Source organism: Salvelinus fontinalis, chromosome 17 (genome assembly GCF_029448725.1).
Source record: "Salvelinus fontinalis isolate EN_2023a chromosome 17, ASM2944872v1, whole genome shotgun sequence".
NCBI lineage: Eukaryota > Metazoa > Chordata > Actinopteri > Salmoniformes > Salmonidae > Salvelinus > Salvelinus fontinalis.
Window position 1 is genome coordinate 31,725,778 of NC_074681.1, and position 15,908 is coordinate 31,741,685.

General features: G+C 41.3%; 1 protein-coding gene across 21 annotated transcripts in view; it reads right to left on the reverse strand.

The window, feature by feature from the left end:
• Positions 1 to 14,111, reverse strand: part of LOC129814160 (disco-interacting protein 2 homolog C) — a 238,617-nt gene extending 224,506 nt beyond the window's left edge. For 18 of the 21 annotated variants that reach the window (XM_055867022.1, XM_055867018.1, XM_055867034.1 and 15 more), the window contains exon 1: positions 13,699 to 14,111. In XM_055867022.1, coding sequence (XP_055722997.1) covers positions 13,699 to 13,777 — 79 coding nt within the window. In that variant the 5' untranslated portion in view covers positions 13,778 to 14,111. The remainder of the gene's footprint in view (positions 1 to 13,698) is intronic. The other 3 variants (XM_055867031.1, XM_055867033.1, XM_055867030.1) reach the window with 1 other exon arrangement.
• Between the last annotated feature and the right edge of the window lie 1,797 nt (positions 14,112 to 15,908).

Sequence of the window (15,908 nt, forward strand, 5' to 3'; positions counted from 1 at the left end):
TCACACACCAAGACAAGACCGATACACTCAATGTGGTATCGAAATCAAACTCAAGACCGAAACCCTGCCATCAGCATTCAGATGCTTGTTGAATGGCTTTCGCAATGTCAAATCACAGGCTTTATTAGTTGAGTGACAACATATGCAATTTGTTGGGTCATTGATACCATTACCAAATGTGCTGTAGAAATGTTTGTTTTACAGGAGTTGACTAGCCTACCAGAGTGGATCAACTCACATCCAACTGCTGATTTTTAATTTTTTATTTTATTGTTTAGGTTCACCTTAAAAACATTTTTGGTAGTTTGTTTGAAAAATTATGTATTTGGTCCTTTTTACATGAACAGGGTAATTTCATAAAGGACAATTATTTTTGTGAGTTGTGCATGGGTCGCAGTCATTGGTCAGAGCGGGAGAAGTCTCCGTACAATTCCAAATGGTTTAAAATATCTGTTTTTGAGACGTTGCATTACATTAACTGGGAAAATGTCATGCTCATTTCTAAAGATAAATATTGACATAATACTAGCTCAAAACATCTGCAAAAATGACAAGTTAATCAGGGGGGGATTTCACATAAAAAGTAGGGGGACAAAAAAACAAATTGCCCCCACCCTTAATCTGATAGTGGGGTGGTAGAGGCCCTATGGCTCAGCTCAGGTGCCCACACACACACACCTAACAGAGGGCCACTCAGTTTAGAGAAGTAATCTAAGACAGATCCAGCTTAGAGAGGCCCAGCTCAGAGAGGCCCAGGTCCTAAACTCACAACAGAAGCAGATATTCATTTATTTAAAATGGAAAATTGATGTGTTCATGCAAAAACAAAGTACATCGAATCATACCAATTAGTTTTCCTAATCAAACCGAATCACATCGAAGCGTTTCAAACTAAAATGTACCCTTCCTGCATTGTATCGGAGCCCATGTATCATGAAAGGAGCGATGCAAATTCCTAGGTAGGGAAGACCAGTAATAGACCTTTTAGGAATTTACACCACACAAAGACATTCTAGCTAGTCTACATGTTTGTCATCAGCTGTCATACTTCACATGCTTGAAGGCAGCCTTGAGGCAATGGTGTAAATATTCATTTTCCCTCTCTGCCAGGGGAGAGAACAACAAATCTCAGGGCTCACTGAAATGTCAGATGGTGAACAACAGTCATTTGTTTGGCTTTGACAGCATTCTGGACATAGAGGGGTTGACATGCTCTAATACAGGAGGTGGTGGTGGTGGTGGTGGTGATAGTGGTTGGCGTCTGAGTACTTTCCGAAGGCACTGTATAGTAAAATACAGTATACCGCCCAGCCCTACCAACGGTACCATGTCTGAAGTTAAATGACGGACAAGTCTTCAGAATCAAATTGTGACTTAAATACTGGCTATGAAACATCTCTAAAAAGGGGAATATGAGAGAAAGTCCTTACCCCATATGATCTGACTTACAATGAATGTATTATGTAATCATGACTGTGAATCAATAAACGTTACAATTCAGAATCAAATGGGAATGTCACTTCTGATGGTTTATGGTTGTACTGAACCTAGCTGCTGAAAATCCTGTTCATTCAAGGGTGAGGCATGGACAGTAAAACTCAAAACCTCAAATGTATAACTAAAGTCTCTAGAAGACCAGAGAATACTTCCAGGCAACACAGTCTCCGAGACCCTGGTATTGCATGTCATTTTCACAAGCAAGCATCAACTCAACAAGTCATCTGAGTGTCCTCAATGTGACACAACCTCTGTGCCATCTAGGGGGGGCAGTGCCATCATCACTCTCAACTTTCCCCACGAGTCACCCACAGCCAAGGAGGGAGGAGGAAAAACCCATCGCTATGGCAACCGCCACTCCAAAAGCAAGCGCAAGAGGGACATTGGGGGGGTATGGCTGAATCAGACAGTTGCAAATGGCATCCTATTCCTTATATTGTGCACTACTTTTGACCAGAGCCCTATGATCCCAGGTCAAAAGTAGTGCACTACAAAAGGAAATAGGTTGCCATTTGGGACACAGAGAGTGAAAGCCAAGACTGAGGGATCGGGACGAAACCAATAGAGCCAGGCATCTACAGGTTGGCTACTAGAAAAAGGAATGATGATGTCGTAAGGTTTCTATTGACCTTTTCTGTGGACCTTGACCCTAGCCTGTCATAACTCATTCTCTATGATAAACAGTGAACACTGACATGCCCTCTCTTTGTATCTCTGAGTGACTATCCGTGACATGCCTAGTAGCATTCACTGTGACCGTCGCAGGTATGCTGGTGTGTGTCCTTATCATTAGGGCAACGCGATAGAGAAGTGAGCACTTATGCCATTCAGAGAACGTTTCAAAATCATTACGTCTCTAAAGGAGGGGCAGCTAACCTGCCATAATCTCAATCCAGGTCTTGGCTGCACCGGATTTTGATCCCAACTGAAAAGTGCCAGAGAAGGCAGAGCGTCATCATAACTCAGCACCAGGCCCACACATTATGGCACTTCGACTCGCAACTGTGACATATTCTGTGAAATGCCACGGATAGAATTAAACATTCAAACAGAGTGAGAGCAAGGCTGTACGACACACTAGGGAGGCTGCCAAAATAAATCAAGGTCATTTTATCCACCTCTCCCTCCACAATATTATTCTGTTTTCATAAAATAGAATTTTGAGTTGCCTGCTTTTTAAAATGAAAAGTAGAAATGCACTTCACTTAGACAAAGAGGAGAAATGTCAGATTTTATCCAGAACAAAATAAAGCACTGTTCTTTAGAACCACGACTATGAGATATTCTCTATTTTCCTTGGCTACTGTATAAATTGATCTGCAGGGTAATTTTCTCTGAATTGATGGCATTCCAAATAAAGTGCATTAGACACATCTAAAGTATTGTAGCCTGCTGCATGTCGTGATGTCTTCCATACAAACACAGTCAGTCAAGGGCAGGCTGACTTTCATACAGAATGCTGATGTGTATTCATTCCAACAATTCCAGGAATAAAACATAGGATGATATGTGCCTACTTTGTGCAGACCAAGACAATGGTGTGTCCCAAATGGCACCCTATGGGTCCCGGTCTAAAGTAGTGCACTATACAGGGCATAGGGTGCCATTTGGAATGAAAACAATAGGCCTACAGTGCCTTCAGAAAGTATTCACACCCCTTGACTTTTTCCACATTTTCTTGTGTTACAAAGTGGGATTAAAATGATCGACACAAAATACTCTAATGTCAAAGTGGAAGATTTATTTTTTATAAAAATGGAAAATCAAACATTAAAATGTTTTGATTTGATAAGTATTCAAGCCCGAGTCAATACATGTTAGAATCACTTTTGGCAGCGATTACAGCTGTGAGTCTTTCAAGGTAACCCTGGGATTGTACAATTTCTGCACATTATTGTTTTTAAAAATTATTCAAGCTCTGTCAAGTTGGTTGTTGATCATTGCTAGACAGCATTTAAGTCTCGCGATAGATTTAAGCCAATTTAAGTCAAAACTGTAATTAGTCCACTCAGGAACAGTCAACATCGTCTTGGTAAGCAACTGCAGTGTATATTTGGTCTGCGTTTGAGGTTATTGTCCTGCTGAAAAGGTGGACGTCTTCCAGTGTCTATTGAAAAGCACACTGAACCAGTTTTTCCTCTAGGACTTTGTCGTCTGTGCTTAGCTCTATTCCTTTCTTTGGATCTTAAAAACACTCCATAGTCCTTGCCGATGACAAGATTTGCCCCAACGATAACACTTTGTATTCATGGGAAAAAATATATATTTGACATTTGTTTTGCAGTTTTACTTTAGTGGCTTTTTGCAAACAGGATAGATGTTTTGGAATAGTTTAATTCTGTACAGGCTTCCTTCTTTTCACTCTGTCAATTAGGTTTGTATTGTGGAGTAACTACAATGTATCCATCCTCAGTTCTCCTATCACACCCATTTAACTGTGTAACTGTTTTAAAGTCACCATTGGCCTCATGGTGAAATCCCTGAGCAGTTTCCTTCCTCCCCGTCATCCGAGTTAGGAAGGATGCCTGTATCTTTGTAGTGACTGGGTGTATTGATATACCATCCAAAGAGTAATTAATAACTTCACCATGCTCAAAGGGATATTCAATGTCTGCTTTTTGAATTTTTACCAATCTACCAACTGGTTCCCTTTGCGAGGCATTGGAAAACCTCCCTGGTCATTGAATCTGTGTTTGAAATTCACTGCTCGACTGAGGGACCTTACATATACAGTGAATATTTATTTTATTTAACATTTATTGAACTAGGCAAGTCAGTTAAGAACAAATTCTTATTTACAAGGACGGCATAACCCGGATGACAGTGGGCTAATTGTGCGCTGCCCGATGGGACTCCCAATTACGGCTGGAAGTGATACAGCCTGGATTCAAACCAGGAACTGTAGTGATGCTTCTTGCACTGCGATCCAGTGCCTTAGACTGCTGTGCCACTCGGGAGCCCTAAAAATATCCAGAACCCTTCCCTTTTTCCAGCCTTATTCTAAAATGTATTAAATTATTCCCCCCCCCCCCTCATCTACACACACTATATCAAAAGTATCAGGCAAAAGCAGGTTTAGAAATGTTTGCACAAATAAAAATCAGAAATACCTTAATTACATAAGCATTCAGACACTTTGCTATGACACTCAAAATTGAGCTCAGGTGCATCCTGTTTCAATTTATCATCCTTGAGGTGTTTCTACAACTTGGGAGTCCACCTATGGTAAAATCATGTCCAATCAATCGAATTGGAAAGGCCTACACCTGTCTATATAAGGTCATGTCAGAGCAATAACCAAGCCATGAGGTCGAAGGAATTGTCCGTAGAGCTCCGAGACAGGATTGTGTCGAGGAACAGATCTGGGGAAGGGTACCAAAAAATGTCTGCAGGATTGAAGGTCCCCAAGAACACAGTTGCCTCAATCATTCTTCAATGGAAGAAGTTTGGAACCACCAAGACTCTTCCTAGAGCTAGCCACCTCCCCTGATTGTTCAGTTTGGCTGGAAGGGCATTGGTCAGAGAAGTGACCAAGAACCCAATGGTTCTGTCAAACCCTACTTTCACAGTGCTCCAGAGTTCCTCTGTAGAGATGGGTGACTCTTCCAGAAGGACAAACATCTCTACAGCACTCCACCAATCAGGCCTTTATGGTAGATAGACAGAAACCACTCTTCAGTAAAAGGCACATGACAGCCCCGCTTGGAGTTTGCCAAAAGGTACCTAAAGGACTCTCAGGTCATGAGAAACAAGATTCTCTGGTCTGATGAAACCAAGATTGAACTTTTTGCCAGAATGCCAAGCATCACGTCTGGAGGAAACTTGGCACCATCCCTACGGTGAAGTATGGTGGTGGCAGCATCATGCTGTGGGGATTTTTCAGAGGCAGGGACTGGGAGACTAGTTAGGATCAAGGGAAAGATGAAAGGAGCAAAGTACAGAGAGATCCTTGATGAAAATCTGCTCCAGAGAGCTCAGGACCTCAGACTTGGGTGAATGTTCACCTTCCAACAGGACAACGACCCTAAGCACACAGCCAAGACAACGCAGGAGTGGCTTCGTTCGGGACAAGTCCAAATGTCTTTGAGGGGTCCAGCCAGAGCCCGGACTTGAACCCGATCGAACATCTCCTGTGAGACCTGAAAACAGCTGTGCAGCGACGCTCCCCATCCAACCTGAGCTTGAGAGGATCTGTAGAGAAGAATGGGAGAAACTCCCCAAATACAGGTGTGCTGCGCTTGTAGCGTCATACCCAAGAAGACTCGAGGCTGTAATCGCTGCCAAAGGTCCTTTGTCATTATGGGGTGTTGTGTGTGTGTATGTGTGTAGATTGAGGGGGGAAAAAACGATTTAATCAATTTTAGAATAAGGCTGTTAAGTAACAAAAAAAAGTCAAGGGGTCTGAATACTTTCCGAATGCACTGTAATTGTGTGAGTACAGAGATGGGAGTCATTAAAGAAATCATGTTAAACACCATTAATGCACAGAGTGTAGTCCATGCAACTCAACTGACTTGTTAGGCACATTTTTACTCTTGAAGTTTGTTAAGCTTGCCTTAAAGGGGTTGAATACTTCACTCAAATGTCAGCTTTTCATTTTTTATTAATTTGTAAAAATAAAAAAAAGATATATAAATAATATTTCCACTTTGACATTATGGGGTATTGTGTGTAGATCAGCGACAAAATCTACATTTAACACATTTCTCAATTCAGGCTGTAACAACAAACACTGAAAAAGTCAAGGGGTGTGAATACTTTCTGAAGGCACTTTATTTCATATTTCAACTGTAGGTCTATAGCTTCAAAACAGAGCAGACCGAGTGTCACACCCTGACCTTAGAGATCCTTTTTTATTCTCTATTTTGGTTAGGTCAGGGTGTGACTAAGGTGGGTAGTCTCGTTTTTTCATTTCTATGGTGGCCTGGTATGGTTCCCAATCAGAGGCAGCTGTCTATCGTTGTCTCTGATTGGCGATCATATTTAGGCAGCCTTTTTGCACCGTTTTTTTGTGGGATCTTGTCTATGTCTAGTTGCCTGCGAGCACTACATTAGTTTCACGTTTCGTTTTGCGCTTTATTGTTTTCTGTGAGTTTCATCCAATAAACATGTGGAACTCTATGCACACTGCGCCTTGGTCCATTAATTCAACCAACGATCGTGACACCGAGCTGTAATGAACAGTAGCTAGCTAGTACAGTAAGGAAAATACTTTATTTTAGGGAGAGAATTCCTTGAGCTGTACGGCTTTAAAAAAACAAACGTCTGAGGTCTCACAAACGGGCAACATATCAGACCCAGATGTGACCAAGGAGAGGTTGGTGTATGAAACTCTAAAGGCAAGTGATCAACAGGAGTGCCTTATCCTTGAGGCAAAGTTATCTCTACATCTCATCCCTTATGAAGAACTGGCTATTCAGGGAAATTTAACAGCACTGTCTGCACTATGACGTATCATATTTCTGTATGTGTCAGGCTCGGGAGTTGAACAACTTCCATTTGGTGGAACCAGCGAGTTAGGTTAACCAAGTGGATAAAAGCAATTGAGTCTATTGACAGTTCAACTTTTATGCCATAGCTTTGTCAATACAGTACTGGTGTGAGAACAGGAATGAATAAATCAAATAGAAAGTGTGCAGGAGTAGACACCGCATAACAATACTAAATGGTCCATCTGAGGCCATGACACTATTGGGCAACAGTGATAAGAGTTCAGTGATTTATTAAATAAAACGAGGGCATGTGTCAAGTGCTGACCAAACATACCAGATTCCTTCAGACATTGGACAAGTAATTAACCAACCATACACGGAGTATATAAAACATTAACACCTGCTCTTTTCATGACAGACTGACCTGGTGAATCCAGGTGAAAGCTATGATCCCCTTATTGATGTCACTTGTTAGAAAAATCAGTATAGATTAAGTGGAGGAGTCCGGTTAAAGAAGGATGTATAAGCCTCGAGACAAAGATTGAGTATGTATGCCATTTAGAGGGTGAATGTGCAAGACAAAAGATTTAGGCCTCCTGAGTGGCGCAGCGGTCTAAGGCACTGTATCGCAGTGTTAAAAGGGTGTCACTACAGACCCGGGTTTGATCCCAGGCTGTGTCGCAGCCATCCGGCACACAATTGGCCCAGTGTCATCCGGGTTAGGGGAGGGATTGGCCACCCGGGAAGTCCTTGTCCCATCGCGCTCCAACGACTCCTTGTGGCGGGCCGGGCGCATGCATAAACCAACACGTGTCGCCAGTTGTACGGCGTTTCCTCCGACACATTGGTGCGGCTGGCTTCCGGGTTAAGCGAGCAGTGTGTCACGAAGCAGTGAGGCTTGGCAGGGTTGTGTTTCGGAGAACGCATAGCTCTCGACCGTCGCCTCTCCTGAGTCCGTAGGGGAGTTGCAGCTATGAGAAAAAACTAACTATCAAATGGGGTGTAAAAAGTAAAACAAAAAATACAAATAAAATACATTTCTAAAAATAATTGAGTGCATTTTGACCGGGGTATGGTAGTAGGTGCTGGGTTTCTCACGCTAAAAAGTCACGTGTGTATCAAGAATTGTCCACCACCCAAAGGACATCTAGCCAACTTGACACAGCTGTGGGACGTATTGGAGTCAACATGGGCCAGCATCCCTATGGAACACTTTCAACACCTTGTAGAGTCCATGCGCTGATGAATTGAGGCTCTTCTGAGGGCAAAAGAGGTTATACTCAGTGTATATTTATAGTCCAACATCCCTACAGCCTTTGTAAAAATAGAAATACATTTCAGGAGAAGATATTACATGACCATGATTTCTTTGCCGATCTGATTGCTTTAGTTATGGCAAATTTGACTAGTGATTCGTATGTATACAGTATTAAGTCCTACTACATCCCTACAGACTATAGCCTCAGTAAAACTATATAACAGTATAAGCCATTAGCTTGCAAATCAGTGGTCTGACAGTCAGAACCTACTTCCCAAATGGCATCCTATTCCCTTCATAGCGCACTACGTTTTTGAACAGCACCCTGGTCAAAATTGGTGCACTATATTGGGAATGCATCCAGAGAATTAAACCCCTGGCTAAAATAAGCCAAGGTGCAATAAGTGGACAGCTGGTGGACTGGTTTGACATTAACATTCACCTGACAATCAGATTACGTCAGTCCGGACACCTGCTGACATGTTGTGCCCATGCCATGCAGACTGACCTCAGTTAATACTCTATCCACATAACAACATCACAAATCTCCCTGGCTCACAGCATGGCAGGTATACGTGTATGTACCCGTTTTGACCAGGATCAGATTTCCCATACGACTCCATGGCAGCGTCCTTATTGCCACCCTATTCCCCCATTTAGAACACTAATTCTGACCAATAGGGTGTCATTTGGGAAGCCGCTCCATGTGTGGAATGGCTCATTTAGGAATAATGAAACCCAGAGCAGCTTCTTCAACACTCTGTGGTGTCGCAGTCTTTAAGCTGAGCAGACACTAAGGGCTCAGACACACCAATAGCTTTTGCTTGCCTAGAGTACTTAGCACCACTGAACATCATTTGCAAACCGAGTGCGCACCGATTTTACATGTAGAATCGCATTAAAAATGTCAGCAGTCCGACGTCTATAGCGGGTGGTTCCTAAAACAGCGCGCTGAACGCTCGGCAGACGAACGCTACATCCACATTCAGTGCGATGTGTGCGAGCCTCAAGAGAGCTGTGTGAATACCATCAGCTCACATAGCACTTCTGCAATGAGTCAATGACACAGTAACCATGTTTTGCAGACCACCTAGAACCCCAACCATGGGCCGTATCAAGCATCTCAGAGTAGGAGTGCTGATGTAGGATCAGTCCCCCCCTCTGTCCATGTAGGGTTTTCATTCATTGTAATCTAAAAGGTAAAACTGATCCAAAAATCAGCAGTCTTGCTTGGAGATGCTTGATCCATAAAGCCCAAGATGAAAGCTGAAATGTAAGTTATGAGCTGCACTATCACTAGCTACCAAGAACAAGGCATTTGCTCTCAGGAATCCCAGTCAAAAGAGGCTGATCTGTAAATATAGCTCACAATGTGAGAGGAGGTGAATAACTATGCATCTGTCAAATAAAGCTAATAAATAATGCAGAGCACCCAAATTATTTCTGTAGAAGGGGTTTACATTTCATGCTGAATAACTCTCATAACCAACTAGATTCCTGGTTTATAAAACACATGAATAGGGAGGGGGTGAGTTTACCCTGCAATCATTAGAATTATTCCACTAATTACAGCATGACGAAATGAACTTCAACTTATATTGGTAACATAGACTACCTATCCAAAGTTACTGGTTGTCTGTTAGATTCCCTTCTCTTCCCCAAAGGTTGCCCTCACAGCTATAGACTCAATTAGGCCTAGTTAAACAAGATAATAATTTGAATAGACTGAGCAATGGAGATGAGAGAGCATTATGAACATGCCCTTATTCAAACTCTAATAACTCTGCATATAGCCTTTGCATTTCTTTGATATTGTTATAGACCATTTTTCTATATATTTATTCTTGAATGCTTTCATTGGTAAGATGCTGATACTGTCTACATCCGCCAACTGCAACAGAGAACAGAAAAGACTTCAGTTTCAGTGTTCAAATCTTTTCCTGCCCAGCTATCACATAATGTTCTGAGAACCATATGTTTCTGATATCTTGGTGAGAGTTTGGTTGACCTATGGTTATTTCGTATACAACCTTCCCACAACTTTCTGGGAATGGTGCAGGATAGTCGCTTGGCTTTTGAACATTCTGAACACATTTCAGAAAAAAAAAGCTTTATATTCTTGGTATTTCATTACTTAAAAACAGACTGTTTCCCAAAAGTTACATTGAATTTAAATTGTGTTAATGTTCTAGGAAAGTTTTCCAACCAGTTTGACATTGGTAATGTCCTCAAATATACTGAACAAAAACAACCGCAACAATTTCAACTATTTTACTGAGTTACAGTTCATATAAGTAAATCAGTCAATTGAAATAAATTCATTATGCCTTAATCTATGGATTTCATTTCACTTGGTAGGGGCATAGCCATGGGTGGGCATAGGCCCAACCACTTGGGAGTCAGGCCCATCCACTGGGGAGCCAGACCCAGCCAATCCAAATGAGTTTTTCCCAACAAAAAGGCTTTATTACAGACAGAAATACTCATCAGCTGTCCGGGTGATTGGTCTCAGACAATCCCGCAGGTGAAAAAGCCAGATGTGTAGGTCCTGGACTGGCGTGGTTACATGATCTGCGGTTGTGAGACCGGTTGGACATACTGCCAAGTTCTTTAAAATGACGATGGAGGCGGGTTATGGTAGAGAATTGAACATTAAATTCTCTGGCAGCACCTCTGGTGGAAATTCCTGCAATCAGCGGCAGGTAGCCTAGTGGTTAGAGCGTTGGGCCAAGCACTGCAAGGTTGCTGGATCGACTCCCCGAGCTGACAAGGTAAAAATCTGTCGTTCTGCCCCTGAGCAAGGCAGTTAACACACTGTTCCCCGGGCACCGAAGACATGGATGTTGATTTAAGTCAGCACCCCCGCACCTCTCTGATTCAGAGGGGTTGGATTAAATGAGAAGACACATTTCAGTTGAATGCATTCAGTTGTACAACTGACTAGGTATCCCCCTTTCCCAATTGCATGCTCCCTCAAAACTTCAGAGGCATTCTGTTATGTGACAAAACTGCACATTTTAGAGTGGGCTTTTATTGTCCCCAGCATAAGGTGCACATGTGTAATGATCATGCTGTTTAATCATCTTCTTGATATGCCACACCTGTCAAGTGGAAGGAGAAATGCTCACCAATAGGGATGTAAACAAATTTGTGCACAAAATGTGAGAAAAATAAGCTTTTTTGTGTGCTTATGGAACATTTATGGTATTTTTTATTTCAGCTCATGAAACATGGGACCAACACTTTACATGTTGCGTTTATATTTTTGTTCAGTATACTTCCAAGAACATTAAGAAACAACGTTCTTCTGTGTGAATTTCAGTACTTCCACACAAGTTCCGATTGTGTATATTTAATTTCATATTTTTTGTAAATTCTGGGAATGTTCAAAAAAATGGTGTGACTCAAGCGATGTTCTCAGAACGTTCAGAGAATTCATGGTTCTCTTATGTTAGTTCTTGGCAATATTATTGGTAATGTTCTGAAACATTTAATTCTACACATTGACATCAGTTAGCTTTAAATTCCATTCTCAGAACATTAAGAAAAATCAAGAAAACTTTAATAACGTTCAGAAAATGTTCTAAGAATATATTTTTTAAACATATACATTGTTCTCAGCGTCAACAAAACAATCTTATCTTGTGTTCAGGTGTGTTGGCCACACCTGATCTCAATGAGCGTTTGTTTCCTTTGAAATGGGGTCTGTTTGAATAGACAAAAAATGAACAGCTTTCTATGCGTAAAAAAAACATGGCACGCTAGCTCCATCCTGGTGTAGCAGTGGACCAATTCCAGGGATAGACAGGTTGGTTGTTTAGCAACAAAACCGACGCATTCACAACTATGGGGAAAAACAGATGGGGTTGGCTTAGATTCTTGACAACATATATAAACTATATTTAATCTCCAATGTTTATTAAAAAACAAATTCATTTTCCCAATGAGAACTTGTCTCAAATGCATTGTTACTGTTGTTGGTTAGCTAGCTAGCGAATTGTCGTTATATGAGCATAGATGTGACATCAATCAAAACAACTCAATAATCATGATATCAAGAACAAGATAAAACTAGCTGAAACAAGCCACCTACAATTTCCCACGTGGCAGCTTCTTGTCATTGTTGCTAGCTATCTGGCCACACAGAATCACAACAGACTTCTGCCCCATTGAATCACAAGCATGGTTTTTTCGTGAAGTTGTCAGCTAACCCGTCTACAGAGAACAGAAGATTATGGGTTGAATCTCACTGATGCAGTGTCACAATAAATAAAATAAACAGTTTGCATGATTAATGCCTAAGCAAATTCATTTCCATGTGTCCTTCTGTATCTGTGCTTGGAGTTAAAAAACATTAAACCCAAAATAAGATAGCAGTGTTATTAAGTCTTATTCAAACATTCTGTGAAAGTTTTAGGAAGTTATCCAAAAACCTCCAAATAACCTTTACATTTGTTCTTAGATGTTTATTTAAAGATTTCATAACACTTTCACAACATTTGGAGAATGTTCTCAGAATGTTATTAAAAAATTACCTTCAAATAACCTATAATTTCAGTTCTCATAATTAATAAAACCTCCCAGCAAAACGTTCAGGAAACCAAAGTAAAACGTTCTCAGAACCTCCCTGCAACCTAAAAATGTATGTTCACAAAACATGCGAAATGTTCACTTCTGTTCTCTGAATCGTTTAAAAACCGTTCCACCAAACAGGAAACGTATAACTTCGTTCTCACAACCAATGTGAAACCAAAAACATACGTTCCCACAACATTCAAGGAACCAAATGTGCTAGCTGGGTGAGCTCTCCAAATAAACAGGATACTTGCTCAATGCTCACGCCTCCCCATGAGAAACTAGAAAAACATTGCTAACGGCTCCGGCACCCGAAACGACACTCAGTGTCCGTTACAATTTAGGCCTCTAACAAATTTGAAAGAACATGTCAAATTGCAAGACCATAGACTGTAGAATAGTTGAGTCCATGGTCAACTTGACAAGCAAAATAATGAGAATCAATGTGTTTTTCTGTCTTCAAAAGCCACTTTGAAATTCTAAAATGTCATGATAAACGTGACGTTTAGACAACACTAATATAATTAAAAGAGTGGGCTACTTTGTAGCGCAGAGAAATATGTAGGCCTATTCCTCATCATTTAGTTTGCGACAATTCCTTGAATCAATCTAAAAATTCCATCAGTTGATACATTTGACACTGATAACAATTTTGTATTGGCTTCTTGATTTGTCACAATGTTTATATTTCTAATAGGCGACATCTGATTAGAACACAGTGGTGTGGTCTGTGGTGTGATACAAAAGTACAACGAATCTGATATTATGTAGCAAGCAAATAATCGTGATATTGCTCCGCATGAATTTGCGGCAGCACTCTGCTCATTGAATGCTCTATTTCCTTCCATTAATTCCCACACCGCTTTCCCTTTTGTCAGTTTCTCGGCAAATTCTGCTAAACATAACTATAACCTGGTGATATTAAATATGTATTACCCTCTGATAACTCCAGTTCCAGCTCTGCAAGTCTGGTTCGCACCTCCAAAGGCAGGGGTAACGTATCACGGTCCGCCATTCTGCTTTAAAATTACTTGGCTTTCTCTTCTCTTCTTCTCACTGAGTCCAGTAAAGTGTTTCAACACTGTCCTTTCTCCACAGAGCACCGATGCATTGGGCAAAAGAGGAGCGACTTGAGTATGAAATAGAAATGCGGAAAGTGTTTGGGCGAATATCGCTCGGCTCGCGTCTTTATTCAAGTCTCGCCATGGTTGGTTGTCCCTCTATTAAGAAAAGGTACTGCTGCTGTAATTCCAATGTCTGAAAGTGCAACTGAGGGATACTCAACCAACGTTGCCTCCAGTTTCTAGTACTGCGTGCTCTCACTACTCTGTGCTGTCACACATCCACGTGATGCTTGAGACACAAGAGCCCACATTCGAACCCTGTGGAGGGCGCCAAATGTCCACTTTAAGAACTGGTCGAAGAATTACCCCCTCCACGCAGAAGAATGACGGTTGAACATCACTGACTGTTCAAAAGAGCATTCAAATATTAAACATTTTGACCAGACCCCCCAAAAGTATACAGTACCAGTCAAAAGTTTGGAGACACCTATTCATTCCAGGATTTTTATTTATTTTTTTACTATTTTCCACATTGTAGAATAATAGTAAAAACATCAAAACTATGAAATAACACATGGAATCATATAGTAACCAAAAAAAGTGTTAAAGAAATCAAAATATATTTTATATTTGAGATTCTTCAAAGTAGCCCCCTTTTGTCTTGATGACAGATTTGCACACTCTTGGCATTCTCTCAACCAGCTTCACCTGGAATGCTTTTCCAACAGTCTTGAAGGAGTTCCCACATATGCTGAGCACTTGTTGGCTGCTTTTCCTTCACTCTGCTGTCCAACTCATCCTAAACCATCTCAATTGGGTTGAGGTCGGGTGATTGTTGAGGCCAAGTCATCAGATGCAGCACTCCCATCATAAAGAAAAACCCTTGAATGAGTAGATGTGTCCAAACTTTTGACAGGTACTGTATATATATATATAATATTTGGCCTGACGAAGCGGTTTTCTGCTGATCATTACTGTATGAGAATGATCTCGTCTGGTATATATTCACAGGCTTCAGGGTGCAAAATCAGGGTTTGAAGTGAGGGGTTGTAGCCTATATAGGGGTTGTAGGGCTCCCGAGTGGCACAGCGGTCTAAGACACTGCATCTCAGTGCTAGAGGTGTCACTACAGACACCCTGGTTTGAATCCAGGCTGTATCACAATCGTCCGTGATTGGGAGTCCCATAGTGCGGCGCACAATTGGCCCAGTGTTGCAATGTTGCTGGCAATGGGGTGAGGAAAGGATGACTGTCCTTGTCTCACTGACCCTCTTGCACTGCCTCTGCTTTTCAGATGAAGCCAACACACATTCATTCCCCAGGGTTGGAGTAACTAATTACACATAATCTGATTACAAAAAACTAACTGTAGTCAGTTACGTTACCAGCAACAACAAAAAAATTGTAAACAGATTACAGATACTTTGAAATCTAGATGATTGGATTACTTTAACATTTAGAAAGGATGTTTGCTTAAAAAAATACATTATGACACCTTCCTATTTTCTCAATGACACTCAATTCAGCATTGGGAAAAAAGCACAACTTTAAGTTTGTTCCACCTGAGTCCGCTATGATGACACAGCAAATGCATTTGATGGACCTTTTTGTCTTCTTCTAATGCTTCTTAAGGGGAAATTAATCAGATAACGTTACCGAGTTTGGTTACTGATTACAATTTTGGAGTGGTATCTAGTAACGGATTACATTTAGAAAGGAACCTACACAACACTGTCCCTTGGAGTTATATCAGTATTTTACCCCAAGCCCATTGTGGTGTGGTGTAACCTGAGAAACATTCTCCACAGGTGTACTATCAACCCTCAGACACATTAGAGCTGCTGAAGGTTTCAATAAGCCTCTGGACCTTTCAATGCATTTCAAAATCCAGACTTATTTTTGTCCTGTGGCTGAACACTGCCACATAATCACCCAGTACTTGTAGAGAATGGACCAGGTTACATTAGGCCTACATTACCACACTGGCTATTGTAAAGCCTAACATCCTAACCCCCTCCCCCAACTAATGGCCGATCCAGTTTCTTTGCCACCGGCCGTCACACAAGCTTCTTCTGATGAATA